This window comes from Dendropsophus ebraccatus, chromosome 5 (genome assembly GCF_027789765.1).
Source record: "Dendropsophus ebraccatus isolate aDenEbr1 chromosome 5, aDenEbr1.pat, whole genome shotgun sequence".
Taxonomy (NCBI): domain Eukaryota; kingdom Metazoa; phylum Chordata; class Amphibia; order Anura; family Hylidae; genus Dendropsophus; species Dendropsophus ebraccatus.
The window spans coordinates 129501916-129524977 of NC_091458.1; the positions used below are offsets into that span (position 1 = coordinate 129501916).

The window sequence follows — 23062 nt, forward strand, 5'->3', positions numbered from 1 at the left end:
TAAAATTATCATTTACAAATCTGTAAAATCTTCTGACAAAAGCGGATTAAAAAATAAAGAAGCTTTTTTTTTCATTCTGGAAACTAAGGGACCTATTAGACGAAGCAATTTTTACCGATTAACGATAAACTATTGCAAACTAGATTGTTTATCGTTAACCTGAAATCGTTCACCATATTACACTGAATGATAGTAGTTAGTTACAATCGTTACAACGATTGTTACTATAATCACTTTCTCTATCTGATCCCAGCAAAAGAAGGAACGATGTGGAATTACACTGAACGATTAGTGAACAAATGCGGAACAACAGCGAACGATTTGTGAACGATTAACAATGATTTTAGGGTCAGATCTAAATTAACGATCAATGACACACCAATGATTTTTCGATCGTTGCCTGCAATTACGCAGGACGATTATCATTTAGATTTGAACTATATATCGATTGTTCACATGATAATCATCCTGTGTAATAGGGCCCTAAGCCTAATAATACCCTGACACTTATTGTTCCTTAAAGTGACTCTGTATCCACAATCTGCCCACTCCAAACCGATTGTACCTTCAGATAGCTGCTTTTAATCCACCGTTCAGCAGGTGATGCAGTTATTGTCCTAAAAACAACTTTTAAACTTGCAGCCCTGTGTCAAACTGGCGTGTCCTAGAGTGTCTGTGCATTAGGCTGGCACAACCTCTCTGTCCCTCATCATCATTAGGAATGCTCCAGGAAGATTGTCTCCTATTCATCAGCTGTGTTAAAACGGGTAGGGAGGAGGGACGGAGGGGTGGTGCAAGGTTAGGGCACAGATACTCTAGGCCACGCTAATTTGACACAGGGCTGCAAGTTTAAAAGTTGTTTTTTAGGACAATAACTGCATCACCTGCCGAATGGACCCCAAGACAGATCTTGGATTAAAAGCAGCTATCTGAAGGTACAAGTGGTTTTGGGGGGGGACACATTGTGGGTACAGAGTCGCTTTAAGGCCCTATTACACAGAGCAATCATTGTTTAAAAATTCGCAATAACGATTGAAAATGAGCGATTATTTGTCCGTGTAATAACACCCAGCGATCAAACGATGAATGAAAAATTGTTTATTTTTGTCTTTCAGCATGTTGAAAAATTATCGTTGGTAGTTCGCCAATCGTTTGCATATCTGTTCGTGTAATAAGTCGTTTGCTGATAAAACATGTTGTGTGGGTCGTCCTGAGCTATGCCACTGATCACTGTCATGATTACAGTGATGTTACATGAGTACATATGTAAGACAGGATCCACCAATCACAATAGGTGATGGTTAGAGTTCAGCCTTCTTCCTATTCAAAGCATGCCTAGAAAAGTTACCATAAAGTTCAATAGGGTCCCCTACAGTTTATTGTACCCATGCCCATTGAGCTTGCTGTAAAGCATCTCTAAATGCTGTAAAATCAGCTTAGGAAAGATGGGTGACCACATAATAAGGTACTAAAAATTAATTTAAAAAATTACAATTAAAAAATTGAAATGGATTCATAATAAAAAGTTTTAGTATCTGGCTCTCACAGTTTAGTATCTCTCACACGGGGGTTGGGCCCCCTGGGACACCAGGGCACTGAAGTGACTGCTAGCACTGATGATATACAGGATGTGCATACAGGCTGGCATTGCCGCAGAAAGGTAGTGGGGTGATTCCACTTACACCCCTGATCATAGACGGCTGTTACTAAAATTTGAGACAAAATGGATGGACGTGTTTCCAGACACATTATGTTGGACTTTTCTATAGATTCTCTGCTACTCAGTAAGGTTACTTATTGAATAAAATTATTACTTAATCACTTTAGGTTAAAGCCTTCCTGATCACTATGGATCAAAGGAAAGCAGAATTACTAAATGGTTTCTTTAGCTCTGTATATGTAAAGAAGAGGGAGGAGCTGAGGTAGGTGGGAAGAGCGCTGGTAACATGTCATGTAATGTACTGGTGATTCTTTGGTGGTATTGTGCCGAGTGACTGGTGTAAGGCAAATGAAGTAGCGATCTTCAGAAAGGGCTCTAGTTTTTTTCCCAGGTAACTATAGACCAGTAAGCCTAACATCCATTGTGGGAAAACTATTTGAGAGGATTATAAGGGACTACATACAGGAATATGTAGGGGGTAACAGTCTCATAAATGGTAGTGCGCATAATGGCTTTACTAGGGACAGAAGTTGTCAAACCAACTTAATATGTTTTATGAATGAGTAGAAGCCTGGATAGCAGGACAGCTGTGGATATAGTATATCTGGACTTGGCAAAAGCGTTTGACACTAGCATCTGATGGGTAAATTAAGGTCTATGGGGCATATGTATCCTTCTTTTGCGCCATTATTCTGGTGTATTTTGTGTTTTTGCGTAGGCCCTAACATTTTGCGCATTATTTAAGAAGCAGTTTGACCTATTTTGAGCAGTTTATCATGGTCCATTTTTTACATTTTTGGCGTTTTTCCTACCATAGACTTCAACGGGATTGTTCTGGTTGTCTCAAAAATGCCATTGCTGTGCGCTTGGTGTTTTTTTTTTTTTTCTGCCGTTTTTGTCACCTTTTGTGGGGGAGCAACTAGGTCATTTGATGGCAGAGACATAAAAAGTTCAGCACACACATAGGCCTAAACCACAAAAAAGATTATTCACACATAAAGTAAAAAATGATCGAAAAAGGCCAGACAAAAAAAATGTGTGAGGGCACCCTGAGTCATCTCTAAGTCACTGTTCTGGAGAATCACTGTCAAACATGCATGCTCAATCTCTCTGGTTATGATCCTACAACTTTTTTTTTTTTTTACCATTTTTACCACAACCTATACATATACACAGGGAAATATGAAATCATATAAATGCTAAATTCACATTCACAAACAGTAAAAACTTACATTTGTGCAACAAAATTGCAAATTCACGCTATTATGTATTGTTCACTGGTGATTTGTTGCTTTTGATGCCTTGAATGTAGTGTAAACAGAGCCCAATAATATTAAGAAGAAGAAGAAGAGGCTTTATTCAGGCTATGTTCCCACAATGTAAAAATATAACAAACGTTGGTAATTATCATGATCATTAATAACGACCATTTTGCGACATTGGCTGTTCTTTGCCCTTATTTTTCCATTGTGGCAACGTAGCCCTATACGGTGCCATCATATTCTGCAGAACCTTAGAATCTGGGGCAGCAGCAATACTGCGTATTCTTTCCAGGATATTTAGGTGCCTATTATGTTTATAAAGTCATCATCTCCACATTACCTGTTTATAATCATCAGTTTATTCCTATTTTTTTATTCCCTATACTAACACCACAATAATATATCATCTGTAACATATACATATAAAACATAATTACATTTCACCATAATAATTGATCATACATAAAACTATATTGATATTTTTTCATGCCATTCATTAAAGATTTACCTCTTTCTGTGCATTATGATTTGCCTGATTTATTTATTTATTTATTTATTGTGTATGTAAGCAATGACAATGCATACGATCACTTTTAATATTCACATTTAATAGAGAAAAAAAACTATAATCCCATCATAAGCTATAAGACTACAATTGTATGTAAATTAGGTAGCATATGTAACTACATGACATCCATGAAAAACTTTCTCCTTTTCCTACCTCCTTGGCTATGCTCTTACTGTATCCTCTGCGGTTATGAAATATATAGTTAAATGTGATAATGACAGCAGGCAGAGGTGACGGATGCATTGCTAGTCGCTGCAAAAAGCCTATAGAACAGATCAGTGTTTGCTGCTGCAATGTTCCCATCCAACCTTCCGTCTCCCATAATCTTATTCCATCTTTACATTCCACGATAAGCAGCAATTTATTTATAATGGTGGATTCCTAGAAAACTAAAGGAAGAATCCAGGTGCTGCAGTTTCCTCCGAGCGAGCTATGGTGACGGCAGAAACCCCCATCTATATACATATACAGCAGGGCATGCTCTAGAATCTAGACAGGCTTGCTGCATTGAATTTGCAGTGTTGCTTATAGGATGATATATAGAGCCTTACCCGGCTAATAGAAGACTGCAGCGTTGCAGGTTGGTTTCCATAGTTCAGCGGCAAGTGTCCATCCTGCTGAAGTAGAGCAGGTTGTCTAGTCTCGTATACTGCTGCTGCAGAGAGGGAATAATAAAGAAGAATCGGTCATGTGACTCACAGGCTGCTGTTGCATGGTTACAAGGCTCCGAGTGGTAATTAACTGAATTTAAAGCAATAGAAGGCTGCGAAAAAAAGAAGAAAAAAAAAGTCGCTTAACCTCTTCACTGCTGGGGAAATGATGGATGTTTGAGGTGTAAGAAAATCAAACGATAGAGGATGTCATTGTATACCACTAAATATTATACACATTTTAAAGGATTTTATTTATTTATTTTTATTTTTTTGTGCATGTGTCTTATATCCAGTCAGGTGGTTACAATAAGAGATGAGCAAATTTACAGTACGAACGAAGCTAATCGCTTCGTTAGCTTAGAAATCTGCTTATTAGTCGGCTGCTTTTGAAGTCCGCACCGCTCTGGTCCAAGTGTCTTGGAAAAGCTGGATCCAATCCTGGGAAACTTCTCTCCAAAGGATCCAGCTTTTCCAGGCACGCGGGGCAGAGCAGCGGTAGCGGATTATATTAGGTCCGTTTCGGGCAGTAGCCTGGGGCCCTGAGCTCCTGGGGGGCCCATGGCCACCCAAAAAAACAGACTTTAGTGGTGTCTTGTCTCCTGAAAACCTTTGTGCCATGATTTGCTAAAAAATTGCTGCTTTTTTACTGCAATTTTGCACAAATCAGGGCATCATGACATTATCTATCCAGTACTATTAACACTACGATAGTGCTGCCATAGTTACAGTGGGGTGGGAGGGCTCAGACTTGGTGAACAGCCCGGGGCCTATGGTAAAGTTAATCCGCCCCTGCAGAGCAGCATGGATTTCAAAGACGGCCGGCTGATAAGCAGATTGCCGAGCTAACAAAGCAATTTACTTCGTTTGTATTGTAAATTCGCTCATCTCTGCTGGCGTCTCACATGCATTTTAGGAGTGGGTTCACACATAGCGGAGTCGCAGCAGATTTCACGAAATCCGCTGCGATTCCCGGCAATGTCAGTTTGAATAGGATTACATACTCACCGAGGAATTTTTATCCTGCTGCAAGTATGTAAAAACCACCCCCCCTTAACCTGCGGCGACCCAATGAACACTTTACCAGTCCGTGCTCCGGTCTGCTTCTCTGGCATCCTGGCCTCCCGCTCAGCCAATCAGTGGAGGCGGCAGGAGAGCGCACTGATTGGTTGAGCGGCACGTCAGGGGAGGCCATAGGGGATAGCGGCGGTCTGCCGCTATCCTAGTTATTGCTGTCCTAGTCGTTAAAAGAACATGTTGAAAGACGTTGAAAGACAACAATCAGCAGACATTGTGCATGTCGGCAACCGGTCACCATGAAAAAGCTATCTAATCTATTAGCATAACGTTACAGAGCTGATATATATATATATATATATATATATATTTGTGAAAAAAGATGCACCTTCTTCTGCTATTAATATGTTGCTGACAGAATTGATATTTCAGTTATCTCTGAAATCTCCCAACAAAACACAGTAATCACTGAACTCAAGGAGAACAGTGAAAAAAAACTCCAATGAAGTACTCAATCAAGAGTCTCTACTGATGCCCCTCAAAATTTAAATATGCAAAACAAGAGTCCGCAGAGTCTCGGTTGCGAGTCTCAAAACACGGGATAGCCAGATATCTCTAGCCTCTTGCCACGGGGTACCTCCATGATAGGGAGAGCACCACACCACCCTGATAAATAGCCCCTTAAGTCCCACTCGGTTGCGAGTATTGGAACATAAATAGAGAAATACCAGGGTGGCCTCTTTTTGTCAATGTCTAACTCAAGGTACGAGTATTGCGATCATGACAAGGGCTTGCCAAGGTAGGCCTCCATATATTTTTGGTTTCCTGAAAGTATATATTTTTGTCTGGATTCAAAAGCAAAAAAGACTATGCTTTCAAGTGACAAACAGGTATATGCATACAGCAAACACTCTATATCTAATCTGGTTTTGCTGTGAAGCTTACACAGTGCTACTAATACACTATCATTTATTTGTACGTATTTGAGCGTTACATGTTAAACCAGACTACAAACTGTAAATGAGATTTTCATGTGACTTAATGAAAACACAACTTTCTCCATAGTTGTTTGAACTTTGTGACTTGAATCAGTCAGGAGCTCATGTTCTCCCGGCTCTTTTGGTATCTGTTTTTCTACCTTTGTAAAAACACTTGAATTGTTTGGACTGAGTGCAGGAAGGAAGCTCGCTGTGAGACCGCTTCAAGCTGACACCATATGTGTACAGAGCTGCATTGTTTCTCAGAGGTTTTCTATTTTTAAGTATGATGTAAAATACGTTTGTGTCAAAAAGATGAAAGTATTCTAGGAGTGATAGTCGTATTGGCTAACCAGAAAGGTTATGTAAGATAGCTCTCTCGTATCACCTTGAAAAGATGGCTTTCCCTTCAAGTCAGTGCTTCACTCTAACTAGGATTCTTAGAACATGACTAGGGATCAGAGATGAGCTGAGATCAAAGATTTGTTCCACACTTTGCAAAAAGTTTGGTATGGTACCAAACCAAAGTTTGGAACATGTTTGGAATGATGGTGGCCGCAATCCAAAAAAAGTCTTACACCTCCATACTCCCCCGGAGTGACAGCCTGATCAGCCAATCCCTGACCGATTAAGATGGGACAGTGCTGAGGTTGTGGTCCTGTCCCGTCTCAAATGAACAGGATTTTGGCGGTTGTGGACGACACCAGAGAAAAAGGATACCAGGGGAGCGTAGATAGATGAGTATAGAAGAGTATATTTTTTGAACTGCTCTTAGGCTAGATTCACACACAAATCCCTTGTCTGTCATTTTCAATGTGATTACAAACTCGCAGCGGAATTAACATCCCACTGCGAGTATCCAAGTGACAGCCCCCTTAACGGCCCGTCGACCAGAGCATACATACTCCAGCTTGCTTCAGGGGTTCCTGGCTGGACATCCAGACATCGGAAGCCCCAGAAGCAAGCCGGAGCAGGGACACAGTAATGTATGCTCCAGCTGGCGGGGGGGGGGGGGGGGGGGGTTAAGGGGGCTGTCACTTACATACTTGCAGTGGGATGTCAATCCCATTACTGGTATGTCATCTCATTGAAAATTAGATCCGTAGCAGATTTTGCCACTAATTTGCAGCAAAAAATCCGCTGCGGATCTGGTGTGTGTGAATCTGGCCTTAAAGAGCTTCAATCATTTAGCTGTTTTAGTGCAGTTCGTTTAAGGTTTGGACTAATCTGAACTTTTTGATAAAGTCTGATGAACCTGGTGGACCAGATTTTAAAAAAAAAAGTTTGCTCATCTCTACTAGGGATATATGCCAAGCCTAAAATCTCTCCAAAAATAAAGAATACCTCTCTGTAGACAGCTGTTTCTGGGTTATTGTCCCTCGTCAGTACAGAGCAGGGTGCCAGACAACTAATGAATCCCAAGAGCCTCCATTAACTTTAATGGGGTCTGTCAGGTTACCACCTGGAGCTGTTAGCAGGATGATTATCTTTCGAAAGATGGTTAGATCATTCTTATTTTAACGATAATTGTTTAGTGTAATAGCCGGCAATGACCAATGAGAAATCGTTGACCGTTTGATAGAATCTGAACCTATTTTCATCTTTGATCGTTCACAAATCGTTCGAACATCATTCGGTGTAATAACACGTTGTTTGGCCGATCCCTGGTCTATCAGCCAGGAAAGGACGACCACAAGAACGACCGTAAGTAATGATCATCATCCTGTGTAATAGGATGAACGGTTTAAGATCGTTTGTCATAGCCGTCGCTTGAGATAGGTAATCGACGAAAAATCGTTCCCAGTAATACCACCCTAAGGCTATGTTCCCATTGCGTAAGTTTCGGGGATTGCGGGGATTCCTTAGAAGGTAGCACTATGTAAGTTCCATAATAATCACGGCTGGGATCCCTAGCAGTGTTGCAAGAAACTGACATGTTATTAAATAGCGGCCCCAAAACAACCTGTCAGTGCACACAATGGAGAGTGCGGCTCCGGCCACATGCTCCATTGTGTGCAGCGGGGACTTCGGATGCAGACGCGCCCGCATCCGAATTCAGCGGCAGTGAAGAATATCCGGGCGGTACTGCAGTACGGGCCGGGATGATCTTCTCAGACACCGGCCGTTCCATAACCCGGCCATGTCTTACCACGTTTGAACAAGGCCTAAGTCTGCAGTAGCTGCACCGAGAAACCTTACCCTTCGGAATATCCCTGGAAATAAGCAGAACTAAGCAACGGTGTGCAAGATTTTATTTTTCATTGTATATGTCAGCGGTATATCTACTGCGCCAAACAGCTTCTCAGATATTTTTTGTTTGCATAACAAACAAATGATTTTTGTACATTAAGTACTAAGCAGTTTTCCTGTATGACACATGTTCTACCAAACTACAGGGGAAAGACTAGTCAATTCCCGTAATGACTTTAGGATGCTGTAAATAAATGCAGACTGACAAAATCCTTTAATATTCTAATTACTTGAGGAAATTGTAAAAATGCTTCCATGTTGTAACCAAATTACAGGCTGATAAACCCAGAGACACTATAATTAGACTATTCCCTACATGCACGGGCCTGCCGTCTGCTATAGGGCATGCCCACCATGAATCATGCAATGTTTATGGCTGTGGTATATGTAAGGAGTGTAAAAATAAAATGATCATTCTTCAAATCTCACTTTATATGAGAATAAGGATAATCTCCAAGCACAACAAACAAAAGACGTATTTAATGTTCCAAATGAACACATACCATACAAAGCTTCATGGCTAAATTACACAGAGCACTTACTGACAATGTGAAAGACAAGAGACACATAAGAAGGAGACAGACATAGGCAGACATGTTTTTTTAACGAATTCTTATATTATATTATATCCGGTGAAAAAAAAAATAGTTTTCAAATCAACTGGTGTCAGAAAGTTATACAGATTTGTAAATTACTGTCAGTTAAAAATCTCCTCCAGTACTTATCAGCTGCTGTATGTCCTGCAGGAAGTGATGTACTCTTTCCAGTCTCTGCTGCCACCTTCATCCATGACAGGAACTGTCCAGGGCAGGAGAGGTTTTCTATAGGGATTTTCTACTTTTTCTGGTCAGTCCCTGTCTTGGACAGAGATGTCAGCAGAGAGCACTGTGTCAGAGTGGAAAGAAAACACCACTTCCTGCAGAACATATAGCAGCTCATAAGTACTTCAAGACTTGATTTTTAAACAGAATTCATTTACAAATATGTACAACTTTCTGACACCAGCTGATTTGAAAACTATGGAGGAGATTTATCAAACATGGTGTAAAGTGAAACTGGCTCAGTTACCCCTAGCAACCAATCAGATTCCAACTTTCATTTTCCAAAGAGTCTGTGAGGAATGAAAGGTGGAATCTGATTGGTTGCTAGGGGAAACTGAGCCAGTTCCACTTTACACTATGTTTGATAAATCTCCCCCACAGTATTTTTGTAGTGTACCAGAGCATGGTTCCTGTGGCTGGGCTGAGGATGGCACCTGTCTACAAGCAGTTTATTGTCTATTTTAGGAGTTAACATGTTTTATGTGCAACTATTCTGTGTATTTCTCTGTACCAGTAACTGGCAGGCAGAGATGGGTTACATGCTTACACTGCACGCCACACAACAGCGACATCTACTGACCTTAGTGGGAACTGCTTTGGTAGTGTGGTAAGCTTGGAAGTTGCTAGAAGGGGGTGTGGTTATGCAGATAGGCCCCCTATATAAGGCTAGCTGTTGCAGTGTTTAGCTGAGACAAGTTGAGACAAGAGAGACAAGCTGAGACAAGAGACAGGAGACAAGTGACCAGCTGTAGAGGGTATAACATCACCTCAGGAGACCACCACAGAGAGAGAAGCTGCTGAGGGGAACAAGGAGAAAGATCCTACACAGAGCAGCAAGAGAACAGACAGCTGGAGGTGAGAGAAAGAGAGACCTTGAGAGACAGTTTGTCAGGTGCCCCCTCAGGAAAGGGCCAGCACATATACAGTCAGTGGGAATCCTAAAGACAGACACCCAGTGGAGAGACTTGGCTGTAGGAGGGAGCCGAGTTAACTTAGCCTCGGCACCCATCTTCCTGACATTCGGGGGGTAGGATTGACTAGGACCCCTGGATCCTCTGGGAACCGAAAGTTGTGGCCTAAGGCCCGGCCCAGTAACTTTGCAGGAAGCTCCCTGGCAGACAGGGAGGGGAGAAGCAGACTCAAGCACCATTGGGAGAAGTCCACAGGATCACAGTGCTCACCAGCGTCCCACACGTACTGGCAGACCAGGACCTAAGGCAGGTCGTCTCTCTTCACACCACCAGGCTCTCACAAGCACAGTAGCTCAGTCAAAGCCGCCAGTATTCACCACTGTATGCTAAAGGACTGTATAACACCTGCAAGTCTTACAGTAAAGGAGTTGTTGTTACACTGCCTCCCTCCTTGTCTCCCTGTTGTCTGGTCCACCTGCACCACACCACCATCAAGGGCCATATTACCAGGCAGCAGTATTTTGGGATTGGCCCCGGGGGAACTACAAGTCCACACCACCGACTACCTTACACACGGGTGCAGCCCCCCTACAGAAACCGCTGCAGCAGCCACAGAAGAGAGAGAGATACCCGGGAAGCGTCAGAGAGTCCCCCTGTACCTGCAGAAGCCCTCGTGCCCACCTGTGACCGTGACAAGTTCCAGCCATCCTGCAGGTATAGCACACTCTCCCTCTGCAGCCCTCAGTGCATCCCCTCACAGAGGAGCTCAGTGCCACGCTCAGGAGAGACTACCATCACCATCATCCTCTCCTCATCCCCCTCACTCTCTTCCCATTACCCCGGCTCGCTGCATTTTCACCAGAGTTCTCCTTTAAGGACTATACTTTAATACAGAATATTATTGGAAAACTACAGATTCTCCTAAAAGGCACCCTTCTTGGAAAAGGGTTTGTAAAATATGTCTCCTCCAGAAAGAAGGGTCTCTCTAGCACAACCTCTAAGCATTATGACAATGTGTGACTCTTTAAAGAAAAAAGGCTGCACGCGGTAGGGAAAGACCCTCACATCAGAGGACAACCTACCCCCAAAAGCAGGCAGCACACGGCCAGAAAAGACTCACCGCTACTGTTGTTCCAACCCACAACTAATGATGGACAGGTTTCTCCTTACGGCTATATTCACACAGGGAATAACACGTGGCGTTCGGCACGTTCCTGCATCTGTATCGGCTGAGGAACATTATTTATTTTTACAATTGAATTGTGGACACAGTTGGGTGTGCCCACAAATCAATTAACCATTCACTACAATTTAAAGTTCGGCCCCCTGTCGTACTTTACATTGTGTGAACAGCTATTGTTTCCGGACTCTGTTTGGTGAGCAGCGTCCGGACATGAAAGGCTTGTTCATTATTTTAACGCCCATTCTAAAATAACGATGTCTGAGCACAGCGGGCGGCATTGCAATGACTTCAATTCAATACTACCCCTGCAGAAAAGAATGAAGGCTGATTTCATTACCATCAGCGTCCGTTCTTTTCTTAAAAAGAATGTAGTGTGAACATAGCCCATCACTGCATATGGGGAAATCTGTGGAGTTGTGACCATCAACTATTGCTCTGAATGGCCTGATCCCTTCTTATTAATGTATTGGTTTCAAAGTACAATGTTCAGACTGCTATAAAAGTTTTTTTTATAGAGAACTAGAAGTGTCCACATTTTATTAGACTGAGTGTCCAGAATGGAAATTGCAAGTTTTAATAATATTATTCCACAACTGCTACACCAAATACAGCTTCTACAAAAAGTATTACACTATCTAGTTAAACCTGATAAAAACAATAAAGAAGCTGTAGTGCTCACCCAAGCACCACAGCCCCTTTAAGTATCAGACCCCTTAGATCAATTAAAGAGTACCCCGGAGATTAACTGGTGTCAGAAATTTATACAGATTTGTAATCTACTTCTATTTAAAAAAAATATCAAATCTTCCAGTACTTATCAGCTACTGTATGTCCTGCAGGAAGTGGTGTTTTCTTTCCAGTTTGACTCAGTGCTCTCTGCTGCCACCTCTGTCTGTGACAGGAACTGTCCAGAGCAATAGTAAATCCCCATAGAAAACCTCTCCTGCTCTGGACAGTTCCTGTCACAGACAGATGAGGCAGCAGAGAGCACTGTGTCAGACTGGAAAGAAAACACAACTTCCCGCAGGTCATACAGCAGCCGATAAGTAGTGGAGAGATCGCATTTTTTTTAATACAAGTAATTTTCAAATCTACATAGCTTTCTGGTACCGGTTAATTTAAAAAAAACATTATTTTTTCTTCTGGCGTACCCCTTCAATATCCTAAGGATAGGCCCAACAAGGAATGGAATCCCCAGACTAAGGTTGGGGCTACATGGAGACTTTGGGTCATGTGACAGCAAGTTTCATCCAAGTTGCATAGCCAAAATATTTTGGGCAACTTGTCTGCGACTTTCAGTAGATAATCTGCCTGTGCAATGAGCTATGTCCACATAGCCAGGCTGAGGCCATAACTAGAGGAAATATAGACAGCTGTTTGTACGCCCCTGCCTTAAAGAAAACAATACAAAAATGGTTGAAAAGCTATAAAATGAGGTAGGTTTGTTTGTCTGTGCTGCAGGAACTTTGCTGATACAGCATTATTTAAAGGAGTATTCCTATAAACTAATTATAGTAAACGTAGAGCTCATCATCATAAATATTTGTGCAAATCTTGAAACATTTTATTTTTCAAATATAATCAAACAGTAGATATACAAACATTTTAGTTTAAGGCACTTATAAAACCCTTAAAACACATGCTGCATGCTAACAAACCACCACTCTACTCTAAAAGCATATATATGTATGAAAATAGTATAGTATAAAATGCATAGTATAATTTACAGTGGAACTTGGTTCTCGAACATATTCGGTTCTGGAAGGCTGTTCCAGAACTGAGCAGTTCAAGAACCGAGCTGTAAGTTCCCATAGGGAACAATGTAAATCTAATTAATTGGTTTTTACAACCCATGGGTCAGGTGCAGGGCACCCGGCCCACAGAGCGTAAAAAAAAGCTGCATGTTCCCAGCAACAGTGAGAGGCAGGAGCGGACGGCTATTTAAACTTGCCACCTTGTAAAGAATCGGGGATTCCCCTCATTATGATTGGACTCCCCACATCTTTACAGGGTGTCCCCTGCAGCAGAGAGGGGCAGGAGCACATCCTGTACACTTCCCCAGCCTGCAGCACGCCCATGCTGTTGTGCCCGCAGCCCCGCTCACCAGCTCCTTAGCCACTTGCTCCTGCTGCTCCCCGCTGCCTCTGCAGACTCTCCTTTACCCTGCAGAGGCGGTGGTGAGCAGCAGAAGCAAGTGGCTAAGGAGCTGGTGAGCAGGGCTGCGGGCACAACAGCACGGGCGTGCTGCAGGCTGGGGTAGTGTACGGGAGGTGCTCCGGGCCGGCAGGGGGGATGTGGAGAGACAGGGCGTTCCCCCAGTGAGAGGCAGGAGCGGGCGGCTATTTAAACTTGCCGTCGTGCTCCTGCTCCTCTCAGCAGAGGAGGACACCCTGTAAAGAAGTGGGGAATCCCATCATAATGAGAAGAATCCCCGAGTCTTTACAAGGTGTCCCCAGCAGCTGAGAGGAGCAGGAGCACGACGGCAAGTTTAAATAGCCGCCCACTCCTGCCTCACAAGAATCACCGCTCCTGTTCCCGAACACCCCTAACTGTTATCCCCCTGATTTTGTTCAGATACCGAGCAAAACTTCAGGGGAAAATTTTGTTTGAATATCAAATTGTTTAAACACTGAGGTGTTTGGGAACCGAGGTATTACTGTATAAAAAAAAAAATATATATATATATATATATATACAATACACCTCTATACATCTACACTATAACAATATACAGTATATCTATATCAAACAGACATTTGCTTTAAGAGCAGAGTGGTAGTCTGTAAGCTAGACAAGGAGCTGTCAAAAATGGGTGGGAAAGAGCAGCATAGCAGAAGAAGGAGGCAAGTTTTCTAAATGACTGTATTTGCAAGAATATTGAGTCCTACAAGTATAACTATGTTATTTAAGATAAAAAAATACCCTTTCCAGTTGTTTCTCAGTTTACTCTGTAACACACACTTTACAGACAGATATTTGCTGTCAGGACCTGTGCATGTGGGGTGTGGTTGGCAATGACACCTTACAGACTTAATAGCTTCAAGTGCAAACTTGGCTTTAGCTGTCACAAAACAAACCAATGGCAGTAAAGCTGTGCAGGTACTTTCCAGCATATAACACATGCAATAAAGTAGAAAACAATCCCCTGCCCCTCTGTAAACATAAGAAGGTTCCTCACCTATTTATATACTCAGAGTATATAGCATCCAAGTAGTCAGACCTCCTACACCCCCATTATGTGGCTATATTTCCTCTCTAACCTGTATAGTCGATTTACGAATCCAGCAACTTTCCCTGACCTTAAAGTGTAACTGTCATTTAAATATCACTTTGCAGAAATCAATAGTACAAGCGATTTTAAGAAACACTGTAATAGATTTTATTAAGTGAAAGAGTTTCCTTCTGTACGCAAAAAGCTGTTTTGCAGCCTCCCACCCTCACTTCAGAAGAAGCAGGATTTCTGTGTCCATTATGGTCTATGAAGGTGGGAGGGGCCAAGGGGGATGAGTGAGCACGGAGAGGACAAAAGGCAGCCCTACACAGCACAACATCCTGCAATCTTCTCAGATCAGTACTGAGCTTTCTGACCTGTGAATCCAGCGTTTTGTGTGCCCAGACAGTCTCCAAACTGCACAGGCTGCTTGTCTGCTCTTCCTGCTCTCTCATGCCCCTTTGCCCCCTATACAACCATTCCACTATTCCACTAAAGCGAATGTACCACCAGGTACATCACTTTGGGTATTATAACTTAATATATTGGGGATGCCGCTGGCGCAGTCCTTTTTTTGAACCGCTACCCGGTTCCCACGCACAGCGCCGGTCTTTTCGGGCCCCTGGTGTGGCAAACCCCCTCCCCTCTGTGATGCGGCTCCATTGAATCTAATGGAGCCGTGTCACAGAGGGAAAAGCATCAAAACCGGGGGTCAGACGACCTGCCCCCAGTGCTCTGGGGCAGGCTAGTGCCCCCGAAAAGACCAGCACCGTTCCATTAAAATATAATGCCCAAAGTGATGTTCCCGGTGGTTCATTAGCTGTAAAGTCCTGGCCCAAACGACTGGGGAAACCCAGCTTACTATAACTCTTTATTTGACTCAGTTTAAGATTTTGGGTGAGACATACTGTATTCTCCCTCCAGAACGTTCCCTCCTACAGGCTCACAATCCTCCTATGTGTTCATTTTAAGAACAGATGAAATCCATGAATTCTATTCCCTTACCTCCACTGTGCTGTTCAGGGCTGCTTTGCTTTTTCCCTTGCACGTATTCTGGGGATGTAGAGAAAGCAGACTTCTGGGGTGATGTCACACATATCTTGGCTTCTGACTTAAAGAAAAAATATCTTGGTAAATCTATGGTAAAAGTACATGCACGGACATTATGTTGGAAATCCACTGAACTATCTACAACACAAGTGAAGAAAGCAATAGCACAGGCCACAACATGGGGGGACTTTTATTAGAAAAATATTAGTACATTAGAAAACGTTTATTTCTGGAGCTAATTTTGTCCTCCAGTTTTCACACTGCATTAGCGGAGTCTGTCAGATCTACACGTCTGGTGAAGCCCCGACATATGTGTCCGCCATACTGTATAGTCATGGATAGTAGAAGGACTCAGAATTCAGTTGCTTTACACAGATTTATTTAGCATTGCTGCACGCATAGCGGCTAACACTCATCACACTGATCATACAACAGACATCATATATATATATATATATATATATATATATATATATATATATATGAAAAAAATACTGTAGACTTGTGAAATCATGACATAATCACAAAAAAGCTGTGCGATAATATAACAGGACATCAAAGAATACATAATTACACTCTAATGTAGAGATTATGCAACAAACAGACGTATCACACAAGATGCATATTAAAGGCAAAGTATCAGTAGTTTGGACAAAACTAGCTTGCTGATAGCCCCCTATTGCGCAGAAGGCTAAGAGGTGCAAGTGACTTACCTTCATCCTCGGCACCGTTCCCTTGCAATTAAAGAGATTATCCAGCGAAAATCTTTTTCTTTCAAATCAACTGGATTCAGAAGTTATATAGATTTGTAATTTACTTCTATTTAAAAAGAAAAAAAATCAAGTCTTCCCCTACTTATCAGCTGCTGTATATCCTGCAGAAAATGTTGTTTTCTTTTCAGTCTGACACAGTGCTCTCTGCTGCCACCTCTGTCTGAGATTGGAACTGTCTAGAGCAGGAGAGGTTTTCTATGGGGATTTGCTGCTGCTCTGGACAGAGGTGGCAGCAGAGAGCACTGTGTCAGACTGAAAAAAAAAACATTTCCTGGAGGACATACAGCAGCTGATAAGTATAGGAAGACTGGAGATTTTTAAATAAACGTAAATTACAAATCTGTATAACTTTCTCAAACAAGTTGATTTGAAAGAAAAAGATTTTCACTGGACAACCCCTTTAAATGTTTCACTGTTTGGAGCACTGCACGGCACCCATAGTGCAGATCTGCCCCGGCCGGCCCACCCCTTCTAATAAATATCAATAGAACAGGCGAATGGGAGCTATGGGGTGGGCCAGTGCTCCTAACAGTCATACTAGACCGAGGAGTAAACGACTAACAGCATGGGAATGGCGCTCAGGATGAAGGTAAGACATATGCCTTCCTCCTCGGTGCCCCGTGCACTATAAGGGCCTATCAGCAGGTTCGATTCGTCTAACCTGCTGATATTTCCCCTTTAAGGTTAACCTTTCACATAAATCTACCATTAGAGTATCACGGGAGAGGTGGCAATATTAAAAAATCTTTTGCTTGTTTTGTCTTGTCCCACATTAGATACTCTGACTCCCAAAGGCTTAAAATAGGAAATATGAGGAGATGAAATTATCTGTGCTGAAATATTTTATGCTGTCAAACTTAGGGTGGTATTCCATGGGCCGATGGGGCCCGATAAACGAGATCGGCGCTCGTTTACTGGGCCTATTCCATGGCCCGATTATCATTAAACAAGCGCTGCAGGGACATCGTTACCAATGTCCTTGCAGCCCTAGCTTAACTAGTATACATTACCTATTCATGGTGCAGGGCTCCTCTTCTCCCGGGTCCCACGCGCTCCTCCAGTGTCAGGGCGGCCTGTGTCGGCTGACAGGCCACTCAGCCAATCACTGGCCGAGTCTCAGCTGACAGGCCGCCCTGGCGCTGGAGGAGCGCGCGGGACCCGGGGAGAAACAGAAGAAGAGGAGCCCTGCACCATGAATAGGTAATGTATATCGTCAGTCGCCGGCCACGCACCGCTATTCCACGTAGCAGTGCGCGGTCGGCGCCGACAAATATAGGTCCTAACCTATATCAACAATCAGCCGATGACAACGATCATCGGCTGATCGTTGTCTCTATTCCACGTAGCGATAATCGTCCGAATCGGTCGATTTATCAAACATGGTGTAAAGTGAAACTGTCTCAGTTGCCCCTAGCAACCAATCAGATTCCACCTTTCATTTTCCAAAGAGTCTGTGAGAAATGAAAGGTGGAATCTGATTGGTTGCTAGGGGCAACTGAGCCAGTTTCACTTTACACCATGTTTGATAAATCTCCCCCTTAGGCCCCGTTCCCACTGAGCAAAGCTAGCGGAATTCCGCGACGGAATTGTCCGCCGCGGAATGCCGTTAGCCTCCCGCTCATAATGGGTGTCTATGGGAGGCGCGCGCTGCTGCTCTGTACGCGCTGAAGAATGAACATGTTCATTCTTCAGCGCGGACAGGGCAGGAGCGCGCGCCTCCCATAGAGTCCCATTATGAGCGGGAGGCTAACGGCATTCCGCGGCGGACAATTCCGTCGCGGAATTCCGCTACCTTTGCTCAGTGGGAACGGAGCCTTAGTGTTAGAAGAATTTTTTGTTTTATTTGGCTGATAGCATTCACGTACATATTCATGTAAAAGGTTAACATTATTATGCATACGTCTAATGGTATTATATTTTCACATGATCTGCTGCCTTCTGGTTTTTATGTGTGTTTGTCAGATGTTTTTATCACATACAGAAATATAATTGCAATCATATTATGAGTAGCAAAAGCTTATGTTGACAGTTAGAATGAGTTAATGCAGCAAGTCAATATTTGCAGTGTTGACCCTTCTTCTTCAGGACCTCTGCAACTCTCTCTGGCATTCTCTCAATCAACTACTGGACCAAATCCTGACTGATAGCAGTCCATTCTTGCACAATCAATGATTGCATTTTGTCAGAATTTGTTGGTTTTTATTTGTCCACCTGTCTCTTGATGATTGACCACAAGTTCTCAATGGCATTAAGATCTGGGGAGTTTCCAGGCCATGGACCCAAAATTTCTATGGTTTGTTCCCTGAGCCATTTAGTTATCACCTTTGCTTTATGGCAAGGTGCTCCATCATGCTGAAAAAGGCATTGTTGATTGCCAAACTGCTCTTGGACAGTTGGGAGAAGTTGCTCTTGGAGGACATTCTGGTACCATTCTTTATTCATGGCTGTGTTTTTAGGCAAGACTGTGAGAGAGCCGATTCCCTTGGCTGAGAAGTAACCCCACACATGAATGGTTTCAGGATGCTTTACAGTTGGCACAGGGGCGTAGCTAATGTCTCTTGGGCCCTGGTGCAAGAGGTCAACTTGGGCCCCCCCCCCCTTTCTCGATGCTATTGGTAGATATATATCTCAAGACTGATATTACCAATAATACCAGTATACAGGAAATATTATCACCGTACATATTACCGCCATACTGTTACTAAACAAATCCTGTTTACTGAGACCCATATTACCAGTACACAAGGGGAAATATTACTGCCACACCACAACCATCACCACCATATTGTTACTGACCAAATCCAGTATACTAAATCCAATAAAACACAGTACCAGATAACAACAAATAATACCACCACATACTGACTAACACCACTGCTGCTACTGACTAATACCACCACATACTGACTAACACCACTGCTGCTACTGACTAATACCACCACATACTGACTAACACCACCACTGCTACTGAATATAATCCTCTGTACATAGACCAATATCACCTCATCCAGTCATATAGAGGTGGATGCAGCTCCACACAGGCTCTATACACCATATACATTACAGTGCAGTTATATCAAGTGACTCACAGGGGACGTCTTCTCTGATCGGAGTTCTTCCCTTTTCATCTTCTTCTCCATCTGCCCTGGGCCATTATGAGAACGTCTGAGCCACGAATCCACAGAATCTGCCAGACAGACATATTAGTCTCCTCACACTGACACCATCCTCATCTCTATACACACTGCACATCTGTATTGGCCCCTTTACACCCTCATTTAGTAGCTAGCCCTGACACTATGTGATCCCCTTATAGTACATATCCCCCTCTGTGCATGCCCTATTGTATACACCCCCCATGTAGTCCACCTTATAGATGGCCCCCCAATGTTTCCCCCTTATAGATAACCCCCCATGGTATCCCCCATATAGATGCCCCTCATGTTATCCCCCATATAGATGGCCCCCCATTTTATCCCCCTTACAGATGCCCCCCATGTTGTCCCCTCCTCCTGCCCCTTCATCACCATACTACTACCCCTTTCATCCACCTGCCCTCCATCATACCACTACACCCTTCATCATCCTCTTGTTCCTTCATCATCATACCACTACACCCCCCATCATCCTCTTGTTCCATCATCATCATACCACTACACCCCTCATCATCCTCTTGTTCCATCATAATCATACCACTACACCCCCATCATCTTTTGTTTCATCATCATACCACTACACCCCCATCATCCTCTTGTTCCATCATCATCATACCACTACACCCCCCATCATCCTCTTGTTCCATCATCATCATACCACTACACCCCCATCATCCTCTTGTTCCATCATCATCATACCACTACACCCCCCATCATCCTCTTGTTCCATCATCATCATACCACTACACCCCCATCATCCTCTTGTTTCATCATCATACCACTACACCCCCATCATCATACCACTACACCCCCATCATCCTCTTGTTTCATCATCATACCACTACACCCCCATCATCCTCTTGTTTCATCATCATACCACTACACCCCCATCATCCTCTTGTTTCATCATCATACCACTACACCCCCCATCATCCTCTTGTTTCATCATCATACCACTACACCCCCATCATCCTCTTGTTCCATCATCATCATACCACTACACCCCCCATCATCCTCTTGTTCCATCATCATCATACTACTACACCCCCATCATCCTCTTGTTCCATCATCATCATACCACTACACCCCCCATCATCCTCTTGTTCCATCATCATACCACTACACCCCCCATTATCCTCTTGTTTCATCATCATACCACTACACCCCCATCATCCTCTTGTTTCATCATCATACCACTACACCCCCCATCATCCTCTTGTTCCATCATCATACCACTACACCCCCCATCATCCTCTTGTTCCATCATCATCATACCACTACACCCCCATCATCCTCTTGTTTCATCATCATACCACTACACCCCCATCATCCTCTTGTTTCATCATCATACCACTACATCCCCATCATCCTCTTGTTCCATCATCATACCACTACACCCCCCATCATCCTCTTGTTCCATGATCATACCACTACACCCCCATCATCATACCACTACACCCCTCATCATCCTCTTGTTCCATGATCATACCACTACACCCCCATCATCATACCACTACACCCCTCATCATCCTCTTGTTCCATGATCATACAACTACACCCCCATCATCTTCTTGTTTCATCATCATACCACTACACCCCCCATCATCCTCCTTTTCCATCCTCATCATACCACTATACCCCCCATCATCCTCTTGTTCCATCATCATACCACTACACCCCCCATTATCCTCTTGTTTCATCATCATACCACTACACCCCCATCATCCTCTTGTTTCATCATCATACCACTACACCCCCCATCATCCTCTTGTTCCATCATCATACCACTACACCCCCCATCATCCTCTTGTTCCATCATCATCATACCACTACACCCCCATCATCCTCTTGTTTCATCATCATACCACTACACCCCCATCATCCTCTTGTTTCATCATCATACCACTACATCCCCATCATCCTCTTGTTCCATCATCATACCACTACACCCCCATCATCCTCTTGTTCCATGATCATACCACTACACCCCCATCATCATACCACTACACCCCTCATCATCCTCTTGTTCCATGATCATACCACTACACCCCCATCATCATACCACTACACCCCTCATCATCCTCTTGTTCCATGATCATACAACTACACCCCCATCATCTTCTTGTTTCATCATCATACCACTACACCCCCCATCATCCTCCTTTTCCATCCTCATCATACCACTATACCCCCCATCATCCTCTTGTTCCACCACCATACCACTACAGCCCCCATCATCCTCTTGTTCCACCACCATACCACTACACCCCCATCATGTCCTTTAAAACAAAAAAATCTTTACTCACCTGAATGGTTCCTCTAGTCTTCTAGTCACGCGCGCTGGCGGGCTTCTCGCGGCGGGGGCGGGGCTTCCCGCAGAGGGGGCGGAGCTTCGCGGGACCTGTCTTTTTGCCTACCTGATGCTCTCAGCCCCGCACGTCAGCCGGGGGCCGTCCCAGCCTGCCTCTTGTGATCGCAGGCAAAACATTGCTTGCGGTCACAAGAGGGAGTGGGAGGGGAGCAGTGCAGTGGCAAGGGGGGACACAGCAAGGTGGCATGGGGGGCCCAGCCGGGCCCCCCTGGCTGGCGGGCCGGGTCGCAACTGCGACCGTTGCGACCCCTGTAGCTACGCCACTGAGTTGGCATGAGACAAGACTAGTGGTAGCGCTCACCTCGTCTTCCCCGAATAAGCTGTTTTTCCAGCTGTCCAAACAATCGGAAAGGGGATTCATCAAAGAAAATGTCTTTACCCCAGTCCTCAGCAGTCCACTCCCTGTACCTTTTGCAGAATATCAGTCTGTCCCTGATGGTTTTTTTTGGAGAGAAGTTTCTTCTTTGCTGCCCTCCTTGAGACCAGGCTTTGCTCCAAGAGTCTCCGCCTCACAGTGCGTGCAGATGCACTCACACCTGCCTGCTGCCATTCCTGAGCAAGCTCTGCACTGCTGTTAGCCCGATTCCGCAGCTGAAACACATTTAAGAGACGGTCCTGGCGCTTGCTGGTCTTTCTTCGGCGCCCTGGAGCCTTTTTTGCAACAATGGAACCTCTCTCCTTGAAGTTCTTGATAATGTGATAGATTGTTGACTGAGGTGCTATCTTTCTAGCTGCGATACTCTTCCCTGTTAGGCCAATTTGTGCAATGCAATGATGACTGCACATGTTTCTTTAGAGATAACCATGGTTAACAGAAGAGAAACAATGATGCCAAGCAACAGCCTCCTTTTAAAGTGTCCAGTGGTGTCATTCTTACTTAATCATGACAGATTGATCTCCAGCCCTGTCCTCATAAACACCCACACCTGTGTTAATGGAGCAATCACTGAAACGATGTTAGCTGGTCCTTTCAAGGCAGGGCTGCAATGATGTTGAAATGTGTTTTGGAAGATAAAGTTCATTTTCTAGGCAAATATTGACTTTGCAAGTAATTGCTGATCACTCTTTATTCTGGAGTATATGCAAATTGCCATTTTAAAAACTAAAGCAGTAGACTTTGTAGAAATTAATAATTGTATCATTCTCAAAACTTTTGGCCATGACTGTATATGAGAAAATATGTTACAGAATTGTTATTTCATG

The 23062-nt window shown here is 43.6% G+C and overlaps 1 protein-coding gene across 3 annotated transcripts in view; it reads right to left on the reverse strand.

The window, feature by feature from the left end:
• The window catches only part of REPS2 (RALBP1 associated Eps domain containing 2), a 97480-nt gene that overhangs the window by 57834 nt on the left and 16584 nt on the right, over positions 1-23062 (reverse strand). For all 3 annotated transcript variants that reach the window (XM_069971242.1, XM_069971243.1, XM_069971241.1), the window contains exons 4-5: positions 15516-15621; positions 4042-4145 (exon numbers count right to left, since the gene is read on the reverse strand). In XM_069971242.1, coding sequence (XP_069827343.1) covers positions 4042-4145; positions 15516-15621 — 210 coding nt within the window. The remainder of the gene's footprint in view (positions 1-4041; positions 4146-15515; positions 15622-23062) is intronic.